Genomic DNA, 11,925 nt, shown 5'->3' with positions numbered 1-11,925 from the left:
CAGAGCAGGGACACCACATAGATGCAGGGACCCTACATAGATATAGGGACAGAGCAGGGACACCACATAGATATAGGGACACTACATAGATACAGGGACAGAGCAGGGACACCACATAGATATAGGGACAGAGCAGGGACACCACATAGATATAGGGACAGAGCAGGGACACCACATAGATATAGGGACAGAGCAGGGACACCACATAGATACAGGGACAGAACTCTGAGTAGGAAACTATATACTGTAGGTCCAGAAATATTCTTTGTTTCTGCTTTTTGCCATTTCTTTTCTCTTAGGTTCTGGTTACTGTCATGTCCTTCCATTACAGGAGATCAACCATGAACGGACATTTATCGAGTTACTACCAGGGCGGATTGGGAAGCTCTTCTCCAGAACACAGGTAAGTATTCAGACCATGCGGGTTAGTTGTGGTCAGTGTCAGCTCCAGTTATTGTCTGTGCGGCTCAGTGTATGTGACGGGGCAGGCCATGTGTGTGTGTGTTTCTCTGTCTGTCTGTGTCTCTGTCTGTCTGTCTGTGTCTCTGTCTGTCTGTGTCTCTGTCTGTCTGTCTGTGTCTCTGTCTGTCTGTCTGTCTGTCTGTCTGTGTCTCTGTCTGTCTGTCTGTGTCTCTGTCTGTCTGTCTGTCTGTGTCTCTGTCTGTCTGTCTGTGTCTCTGTCTGTCTGTCTGTGTCTCTGTCTGTCTGTCTGTCGGTGTCTCTGTCTGTCGGTGTATTTCTACGTGTCTCATCTCTCTTCTCTCCTGCAGCAGTTATGATTTATCTTCTGTAAGATCGGAGAAAACGGGAAGAACAAGCGCCAAGAGTCTTTACGGTAAAGGAGAACTGTGTGCTGACGTGTGTATAACGTGTGTATACTGTATACAGGTGTAATGGGGGGGCTGATATATACACAGTGTCACAGGACAGATGTATACGGGGGGGGGGGCTGATATATACACAGTGTCACAGGACAGATGTATACAGGGGGGGCTGATATATACACAGTGTCACAGGACAGATGTATACAGGGGGGGCTGATATATACACAGTGTCACAGGACAGATGTATACAGGGGGGGCTGATATATACACAGTGTCACAGGACAGATGTATACAGGGGGGGCTGATATATACACAGTGTCACAGGACAGATGTATACGGGGGGGGGGGCTGATATATACACAGTGTCACAGGACAGATGTATACGGGGGGGCTGATATATACACAGTGTCACAGGACAGATGTATACAGGGGGGGCTGATATATACACAGTGTCACAGGACAGATGTATACAGGGGGGGCTGATATATACACAGTGTCACAGGACAGATGTATACAGGGGGGGCTGATATATACACAGTGTCACAGGACAGATGTATACGGGGGGGGGGGCTGATATATACACAGTCACAGGACAGATGTATACGGGGGGGCTGATATATACACAGTGTCACAGGACAGATGTATACAGGGGGGGGCTGATATATACACAGTGTCACAGGACAGATGTATACGGGGGGGCTGATATATACACAGTGTCACAGGACAGATGTATACGGGGGGGGGGGGGGCTGATAAATACACAGTGTCACAGGACAGATGTATACAGGGGGGGCTGATATATACACAGTGTCACAGGACAGATGTATACGGGGGGGGGCTGATATATACACAGTGTCACAGGACAGATGTATACAGGGGGGGCTGATATATACACAGTGTCACAGGACAGATGTATACGGGGGGGGCTGATATATACACAGTGTCACAGGACAGATGTATACAGGGGGGGCTGATATATACACAGTGTCACAGGACAGATGTATACAGGGGGGGCTGATATATACACAGTGTCACAGGACAGATGTATACGGGGGGGGGGGGCTGATATATACACAGTGTCACAGGACAGATGTATATGGGGGGGGGGCTGATATATACACAGTGTCACAGGACAGATGTATACAGGGGGGGCTGATATATACACAGTGTCACAGGACAGATGTATACGGGGGGGGGCTGATATATACACAGTGTCACAGGACAGATGTATACGGGGGGGCTGATATATACACAGTGTCACAGGACAGATGTATACAGGGGGGGCTGATATATACACAGTGTCACAGGACAGATGTATACAGGGGGGGCTGATATATACACAGTGTCACAGGACAGATGTATACAGGGGGGGCTGATATATACACAGTGTCACAGGACAGATGTATACAGGGGGGGGCTGATATACACAGTGTCACAGGACAGATGTATACAGGGGGGGCTGATATATACACAGTGTCACAGGACAGATGTATACAGGGGGGGCTGATATATACACAGTGTCACAGGACAGATGTATACGGGGGGGGCTGATATATACACAGTCACAGGACAGATGTATACAGGGGGGGCTGATATATACACAGTGTCACAGGACAGATGTATACAGGGGGGGCTGATATATACACAGTGTCACAGGACAGATGTATACGGGGGGGGCTGATATATACACAGTGTCACAGGACAGATGTATACGGGGGGGGGGGGCTGATATATACACGGTCTTAAGGTCACACAGGGTTAGTCAGTGACCCCTCGGCCGCTCACGCTGATCTTCTGCTCTCACTGATCTCGATCACAGGAGACGTCATTTATTTCTTTCGATCTTCATCCAAACATAAGAAGAAAGGTAGAGAGTGCGGCGTGTGATTGCTGTGAGACTGTTCATGACTCCATCTATCCTACCCCCCTATATACTGCTGTATACTACACCTCACTATAACACCCCTATATACTGCACCTCACTATAACACCCCTATATACTGCACCTCACTATAACACCCCTGTATACTGCACCTCACTGTAACATCCCTATATACTGCACCTCACTGTAACATCCCTATATACTGCACCTCACTGTAACACCCCTATATACTGCACCTCACTGTAACACCCCTATATACTGCACCTCACTATAACACCCCCTATATACTGCACCTCACTATAACACCCCCTATATACTGCACCTCACTATAACACCCCCTATATACTGCTGTATACTGCACCTCACTATAACCCTGCTGTTATCCTGGGTGATGGCCATGCTTTTTTTTGTGATGGTTATTATGGACTCATGAACAGCGATTGCTGGGTATCTGTCCGCCTGGTTACATATAGTATAATGTACGGGGAGGTGTGCTGTGCTGCTTTCTTCCATTACCCCTCTGCTTTATAATTGTACAGAAGTGATCACGGCTTATTATAGTGGATCCAGAACCTGCTGTGCGGTAAGACAAGATGGGCAGCACAATAGTGCACCGAGTAATCTACCAAGATTATACCTGTCTCTCTGCTCAGAGGAAAGAACTCTTATCATTACATCTACTAATCTGGTGCACCACTGGGGAAGAGGAAGCCCCTCATCTGCCTGGTGCACCACTGGGGAAGATGAAGCCCCTCATCTACCTGGTGCACCACTGGGGAAGATGAAGCCCCTCATCTGCCTGGTGCACCACTGGGGAAGATGAAGCCCCTCATCTGCCTGGTGCACCACTGGGGAAGATGAAGCCCCTCATCTACCTGGTGCACCACTGGGGAAGAGGAAGCCCCTCATCTACCTGGTGCACCACTGGGGAAGATGAAGCCCCTCATCTACCTGGTGCACCACTGGGGAAGAGGAAGCCCCTCATCTGCCTGGTGCACCACTGGGGAAGATGAAGCCCCTCATCTGCCTGGTGCACCACTGGGGAAGATGAAGCCCCTCATCTGCTGGTGCACCACTGGGAAGATGAAGCCCCTCATCTGCCTGGTGCACCACTGGGGAAGATGAAGCCCCTCATCTGCCTGGTGCACCACTGGGGAAGAGGAAGCCCCTCATCTACCTGGTGCACCACTGGGGAAAATGAAGCCCCTCATCTGCCTGGTGCACCACTGGGGAAGATGAAGCCCCTCATCTGCCTGGTGCACCACTGGGGAAGAGGAAGCCCCTCATCTACCTGGTGCACCACTGGGGAAAATGAAGCCCCTCATCTGCCTGGTGCACCACTGGGGAAGATGAAGCCCCTCATCTGCCTGGTGCACCACTGGGGAAGAGGAAGCCCCTCATCTACCTGGTGCACCACTGGGGAAGAGGAAGCCCCTCATCTACCTGGTGCACCACTGGGGAAGAGGAAGCCCCTCATCTGCCTGGTGCACCACTGGGGAAGATGAAGCCCCTCATCTGCCTGGTGCACCACTGGGGAAGAGGAAGCCCCTCATCTGCCTTGTGCATCACTGGGGAAGATGAAGCCCCTCATCTGCCTGGTGCACCACTGGGGAAGATGAAGCCCCTCATCTGCCTTGTGCACCACTGGGGAAGAGGAAGCCCCTCATCTACCTGGTGCACCACTGGGGAAGATGAAGCCCCTCATCTGCCTGGTGCACCACTGGGGAAGATGAAGCCCCTCATCTGCCTGGTGCACCACTGGGGAAGATGAAGCCCCTCATCTGCCTGGTGCACCACTGGGGAAGAGGAAGCCCCTCATCTGCCTGGTGCACCACTGGGGAAGATGAAGCCCCTCATCTGCCTGGTGCACCACTGGGGAAGATGAAGCCCCTCATCTGCCTGGTGCACCACTGGGGAAGAGGAAGCCCCTCATCTGCCTTGTGCATCACTGGGGAAGATGAAGCCCCTCATCTGCCTGGTGCACCACTGGGGAAGATGAAGCCCCTCATCTGCCTGGTGCACCACTGGAGAAGATGAAGCTCCTCATCTGCCTGGTGCACCACTGGGGAAGATGAAGCCCCTCATCTGCTTGGTGCACCTCTGGGGATGAGGAAACATCTGACCTGCTTGGTGCACCTCTGGGGATAAGGAAGTCTCTGATCCTCTTGGTGCACCTCTGGGGATGAGGAAACATCTGACCTGGTGCAAGCCCCTCATCTGCTTGGTGCACCACTGGGGAAGATGAAGCCCCTCATCTGCCTGGTGCACCACTGGGGAAGAGGAAGCCCCTCATCTGCTTGGTGCACCTCTGGGGATGAGGAAACATCTGATCTGCTTGGTGCATCTCTGGGGATGAGGAAACATCTGACCTGCTTGGTGCATCTCTGGGGATAAGGAAGTCTCTAATCCGCTTGGTTCACCTCTGGGGATGAGGAAACATCTGACCTGCTTGGTGCACCACTGGGGATAAGGAAGCCTCTGATCCGCTTGGTGCACCTCTGGGGATGAGGAAACATCTGACCTGCTTGGTGCACCTCTGGGGATAAGGAAGTCTCTAATAAGCTTGGTTCACCTCTGGGGATGAGGAAACATCTGACCTGCTTGGTGCACCACTGGGGATAAGGAAGCCTCTGATATGCTTAGTGTACCTCTGTAGACGAGAATTCCGAGACGAGAAGGTGGAGAATAGATGATGCCTTAAGTGTGGGGCAGGGGGGTGTAATCTTTGTATCAGGTCTTCTGCCACCTGAGGTAACAATTGATTTTTCTTTGCACCAAGATGTAAATTTATTTCTGTGTTGCATTTTTTTCACAGAGCAAAGAAAGAGCTATGCCCGGGACAGTGTCAGCGTCGTGTCCGAGACTTCCCAGTATCACGTTGAGGTAAAGTTGTGTTTCATCTTTTGTGATGAGCTGTGATCTTCCCTTCTGTGCAGGATGATGACATGGCTGGACTGTGAGGGGATAAATGTTTCCAGGGTCCCTGAGTTTCTACTTATATAGCTTTAGACCATCCCCCTAAGCATGCATCTCTGGTTGGCCTGATGACTTGTTGTGAACCTGCAGCACCTCACTACGTTCATCATGGATCGTAAGGATGCAGTGCTCACCATTGATGATGGAATCCGTAAACTAAAGTTACTGGACGCCAAGGGAAAGGTGTGGACGCAAGATATGTATCTACACGTGGATGACCAGGCAGTTAGTCTGTATGATGTAGACACCAAGGTAACGCTCTCCTCTTCTCCCATCCCATTGTGGTGGTGTGTGTCATACTATGCTGTCCTTCACCTATGCATCATGGGATTTCACTGAGTGTGATGATGACATTGGGTGGAGCTCTGAGCACAGTGACGTTGGCCAGTGGCCCTGAATGCAGTCACTCTGGGCAGTGGCCCTGAGCATGGTGGTGTTGGGTGTGGCCTTGATCACTGGGACATTGTCCAGTGGCCTTGAGTGCTGGGACGTTGGCAAGTGGCCCTGAGCATGGTGATGTTGGGTGGTGCTTTGAGCCCTGAGCATGGTGACGTTGGCCAGGGCTATTTTTTTTTATTACATTAGCTGGTGGCCCTTGGCACAGAGCCGTTGGGGGGAGTGCTGAGCACTCTACAAGTCATGATGAAATGTCCGGGACGATATGTTTGTATAAAAATCTCCGAAGGTCTATGTCGGTCAGACAGCGCTCCTCACAAGCATTAGACCCACTTTACTCTCACATGTCCCCCTAAAAATAGACAGCCACAGACCAGTGAAAGTGGGACAGAGTTTTGAAGAGACTCCTATGAAGAAGCACATACCATTGCTTCACTCCCCTATAGGCCCCGTTCCCACTGAGCAAAGGTAGCGGAATTCCGCGACGGAATTGTCCGCTGCGGAATGGCGTTAGCCTCCCGCTCATAATGGGAGTCTATGGGAGGCGCGCGCTCCTGCTCTGTACACGCTGAAGAATAAACATGTTCATTCTTCAGCACGTACAGAGCAGGAGCGCGCGCCTCCCATAGACTCCCATTATGAGCGCGAGGCTAACGCCATTCCGCAGCGGACAATTCCGTCGCGGAATTCCAGTACCTTTGCTCAGTGGGAACGGGACCATAAGTAGTAATACGTTTTTGGAGCTGGAAAGTGAAGTGTGCTGCAACATGCTTCTCCCTGTTATATCTAGAGGTTGAGGGGGGTGCGACCCAGCACCCATTTTTTTTTTTTTTTTGTGACAGTAACATGTTAACCTATTCTCAGACAACACCCCAATAAATCTTGGTGGTTTCTTTAGGTTTGAGGCACTAAAGCTTAGTGGTTTCGGTCACTCTAGGTGGTGGTGCTCCTACATTACTGATGATACAAGGCTAAGAATATAGCAATAGTCCGGAGGTCTTCTTTGCCTCAGATTCCTGTCTCTTCACATGGGCCCCTCCTTGTTACAAGCTCTCAGTCCCCACCATCCATCACACCCTGCTCTATCCATAGTTTCTCCTTGTAATTTTTCCTGGTAGCCTACCCCTTCCCTCTCTGTACTGGCACCATTAGGCCTCCCCAAGGAGTCAAGTGCAGTGCCGCATGCCTCCATTCTTCTACTGCTCCCAAGCTCCATCACCACCCAGCACTAGGATCTGCCAGGGCCAGTACCTCTAGCTAGTGGCCCAAAAGACACCTCTGTTACCAGCCATAGCAACCCAACATGGCAGGTCTTGCCCGGGCTGAGGTCACTGAATCTTCAGGAGTAGTGTCAGTGGCAAGCAGTGTCTGTTGTGGACGTTGGTGTTGGGTTTTCCTGCTATCAGAATTGGGTTGGGTCTGATCTGCAGGATTTGGCTTCATTATCATTACCCAGAAGTTGTAGGCGGTTTCCATCACACGGTCCAGGGATTTTCCTAAGCATCTTTGTGCCTCTCGCCTTAGACGAGAGCTGGGGGCTTGCGGAAAGCAAACTGATGGACGGGCCCTGTGGACAGGCTCTGGTGTTCATGCATGCTGCTCCACATTTGAGTTGCATGTTCACACGCATGTCCCTACGCATGTTCCTTCCAGGAGAGGCCCAATATTTGTTGTTTGGTTTCTGCACAGACCGAACTAGAGAATTTCCCGGTGGGCACCATCCAGCACTGTAAGGCTGTGATGAACTCCTGCAGATACAACTCCATTCTGGCCCTTGTCTGTAAGGAGCCCACCCAAAGCAAAGCCGATCTGCACCTCTTCCAGTGTGAGGAGGTCAAGGTAAGGCTCCTGACCCCTGCACGTGACCCTGGTGTGTGTGTATGGATGGGCTGCATGTTGGGTGGGTGTCAGGGTCACTGTCACCCGCTGCTGATGGAGCAAACACAGTGGACACCATGAAGGACCATGGATGCCGAAGCCGTCTTCATTGTGAGACCACCAGTCATTTTGAGATTACCATAAAAAGCAATCAATGGAACGTTCTGGAACTTATCGCAGGGTCTTCACAACAACGATGGCCAAGATGATGGAGAATCCAAAATTTACCTTGTACTGGGGACGCCATAATGCCTGGAGAGACCAACAAACATTACAGATCCTCAATAATATCAATGTTAACCCCCCACCCCATGGTGTCCAATTGTGATCTGCGTCCCCCTTTAGTGTCTACATTGGGGTCTGTACCCCTTTTCTCCCCCCCCCCCCATAGTGATTACATTGTGGTCTTCCCCCCCATAGTGATTACATTGTGGTCTCTCCCCCCATAGTGATTACATTGTGGTCTTCCCCCCCCCCCCCCATAGTGATTACATTGTGGTCTTCCCCCCCCCCCCATAGTGATTACATTGTGGTCTCCTCCCCCCATAGTGATTACATTGTGGTCTCCTCCCCATAGTGATTACATTCTGGTCTCCTCCCCCCATAGTGATTACATTGTGGTCTCCTCCCCCCATAGTGATTACATTGTGGTCTTCCCCCCCATAGTGATTACATTGTGGTCTCCTCCCCCCATAGTGATTACATTGTGGTCTTCCCCCCCCCCCCCCCCATAGTGATTACATTGTGGTCTTCCCCCCCCCCCCCCCCCATAGTGATTACATTGTGGTCTTCCCCCCCCCCCCATAGTGATTACATTGTGGTCTCCTCCCCCCCATAGTGATTACATTGTGGTCTCCTCCCCCATAGTGATTACATTCTGGTCTCCTCCCCCCATAGTGATTACATTGTGGTCTCCTCCCCCATAGTGATTACATTCTGGTCTCCTCCCCCCATAGTGATTACATTGTGGTCTCCTCCCCCCATAGTAATTACATTGTGGTCTTCCCCCCCCATAGTGATTACATTGTGGTCTTCCCCCCCATAGTAATTACATTGTGGTCTTCCCCCCCATAGTGATTACATTGTGGTCTTCCCCCCCATAGTGATTACATTCTGGTCTCCTCCCCCCATAGTGATTACATTGTGGTCTCCTCCCCCCATAGTGATTACATTGTGGTCTCCTCCCCCCATAGTGATTACATTGTGGTCTCCTCCCCCCATAGTGATTACATTGTGGTCTTCTCCCCCCATAGTGATTACATTGTGGTCTCCTCCCCCCATAGTGATTACATTGTGGTCTTCCCCCCCCCATAGTGATTACATTGTGGTCTCCCCCACCCCCATAGTGATTACATTGTGGTCTCCCCCACCCCCATAGTGATTACATTGTGGTCTCCTCCCCCCATAGTGATTACATTGTGGTCTCCTCCCCCCATAGTGATTACATTGTGGTCTCCTCCCCCCATAGTGATTACATTGTGGTCTCCCCCCCCCCCCCCCCCCCCCATAGTGATTGCATTGTGGTCTTCCCCCCCCCCCCCCCCATAGTGATTACATTGTGGTCTTCCCCCCCCCATAGTGATTACATTGTGGTCTCCTCCCCCCATAGTGATTACATTGTGGTCTTCCCCCCCCCCCCATAGTGATTACATTGCACCCCCCCCCCTTAGTGATTACATTGTGGTCTCCTCCCCCCATAGTGATTACATTGTGGTCTTCCCCCCCCCCCCCCCCATAGTGATTACATTGCACCCCCCCCATAGTGATTACATTGTGGTCTCTCCCCCTTAGTGATTACATTGTGGTCTCCCCCCCCCCCCCCCCATAGTGATTACATTGTGGTCTCCCCCCCCCCCCCCCATAGTGATTACATTGTGGTCTCCCCCCCCCCCCCCCCCCCCATAGTGATTACATTGTGGTCTCCTCCCCCCCATAGTGATTACATTGTGGTCTCCTCCCCCCCCATAGTGATTACATTGTGGTCTCCTCCCCCCATAGTGATTACATTGCACCCCCCCCCCCATAGTGATTACATTGTGGTCTCCTCCCCCCATAGTGATTACATTGTGGTCTTCCCCCCCCCCCCCCCCCATAGTGATTACATTGTGGTCTCCTCCCCCCATAGTGATTACATTGTGGTCTCCTCCCCCCATAGTGATTACATTGTGGTCTTCCCCCCCCCCCCCCATAGTGATTACATTGTGGTCTCCTCCCCCCCCATAGTGATTACATTGTGGTCTCCCCCACCCCCCCCCCCCCTTAGTGATTGCATTGTGGTCTCCTCCCCCCCATAGTGATTACATTGTGGTCTCCTCCCCCCCCCCTAGTGATTACATTGTGTAGTCTTCCCCCCCCCCCCATAGTGATTACATTGTGGTCTCCTCCCCCCCCATAGTGATTACATTGTGGTCTCCCCACCCCCCCCCCCTTAGTGATTGCATTGTGGTCTCCTCCCCCCCATAGTGATTACATTGTAGTCTCCTCCCCCCCCATAGTGATTACATTGTGGTCTCCTCCCCCCCATAGTGATTACATTGTGGTCTCCTCCCCCCATAGTGATTACATTGTGGTCTTCCCCCCCCCCCCCCATAGTGATTACATTGTGGTCTCCTCCCCCCCATAGTGATTACATTGTGGTCTCCTCCCCCCCATAGTGATTACATTGTGGTCTCCTCCCCCCCCATAGTGATTACATTGTGTAGTCTTCCCCCCCCCCATAGTGATTACATTGTGTAGTCTTCCCCCCCCCCCCCCATAGTGATTACATTGCACCCCCCCCCCATAGTGATTACATTGTGGTCTCCTCCCCCCCATAGTGATTACATTGTGGTCTCCTCCCCCCATAGTGATTACATTGTGGTCTTCCCCCCCCCCCCCCCATAGTGATTACATTGTGGTCTCCTCCCCCCATAGTGATTACATTGTGGTCTTCCCCCCCCCCATAGTGATTACATTGTGGTCTTCCCCCCCCCCCCCCCCATAGTGATTACATTGTGGTCTTCCCCCCCCATAGTGATTACATTGTGGTCTTCCCCCCCCCCCCCCCATAGTGATTACATTGTGGTCTCCTCCCCCCCCATAGTGATTACATTGTGGTCTTCCCCCCCCCCCCCCCCCCATAGTGATTACATTGTGGTCTTCCCCCCCCATAGTGATTACATTGTGGTCTCCTCCCCCCATAGTGATTACATTGTGGTCTCCCCCCCCCCCCATAGTGATTACATTGTGGTCTTCCCCCCCCCCCATAGTGATTACATTGTGGTCTTCCCCCCCCCCCCATAGTGATTACATTGTGGTCTCCTCCCCCATAGTGATTACATTGTGGTCTTCCCCCCCCCCCCCATAGTGATTACATTGTGGTCTTCCCCCCCCCCCCCCCCATAGTGATTACATTGTGGTCTCCTCCCCCATAGTGATTACATTGTGGTCTCCCCCCCCCCCCCCCCCCCCCCATAGTGATTGCATTGTGGTCTTCCCCCCCCCCCCCCCCCCCATAGTGATTACATTGTGGTCTTCCCCCCCCCCCCCCATAGTGATTACATTGTGGTCTTCCCCCCCCCCCCCATAGTGATTACATTGTGGTCTCCTCCCCCCCCATAGTGATTACATTGTGGTCTTCCCCCCCCCCCCCCCATAGTGATTACATTGTGGTCTTCCCCCCCCCCCCCCCCCATAGTGATTACATTGTGGTCTTCCCCCCCCCCCCCCCCCTAGTGATTACATTGTGGTCTTCCCCCCCCCCCCCCCATAGTGATTACATTGTGGTCTTCCCCCCCCATAGTGATTACATTGTGGTCTTCCCCCCCCCCCCCCCCATAGTGATTACATTGTGGTCTCCTCCCCCATAGTGATTACATTCTGGTCTCCTCCCCCCATAGTGATTACATTGTGGTCTCCTCCCCCCATAGTGATTACATTGTGGTCTCCTCCCCCATAGTGATTACATTGTGGTCTTCCCCCCCCCCCCCC

The 11,925-nt window shown here is 52.1% G+C and overlaps 1 protein-coding gene across 6 annotated transcripts in view; it reads left to right on the top strand.

The window, feature by feature from the left end:
- The first annotated feature begins 304 nt into the window (after positions 1–304).
- EPS8 (EGFR pathway substrate 8, signaling adaptor) overlaps positions 305–11,925 on the top strand; it is a 55,276-nt gene continuing 43,655 nt past the window's right edge. For 3 of the 6 annotated variants that reach the window (XM_069963550.1, XM_069963555.1, XM_069963541.1), the window contains exons 1-4: positions 305–403; positions 771–835; positions 5,522–5,589; positions 5,773–5,934. In XM_069963550.1, the coding sequence (XP_069819651.1) occupies positions 315–403; positions 771–835; positions 5,522–5,589; positions 5,773–5,934 (384 nt within the window). In that variant the 5' untranslated portion in view covers positions 305–314. Of the gene's footprint in view, positions 404–770; positions 836–5,521; positions 5,590–5,772; positions 5,935–7,767; positions 7,918–11,925 lie in introns of those variants that run through there. The other 3 variants (XM_069963544.1, XM_069963562.1, XM_069963566.1) reach the window with 3 other exon arrangements.

This window comes from Dendropsophus ebraccatus, chromosome 1 (assembly GCF_027789765.1).
Source record: "Dendropsophus ebraccatus isolate aDenEbr1 chromosome 1, aDenEbr1.pat, whole genome shotgun sequence".
Lineage (NCBI taxonomy): Eukaryota > Metazoa > Chordata > Amphibia > Anura > Hylidae > Dendropsophus > Dendropsophus ebraccatus.
This window is presented reverse-complemented; position numbering and strand designations above follow the sequence as displayed.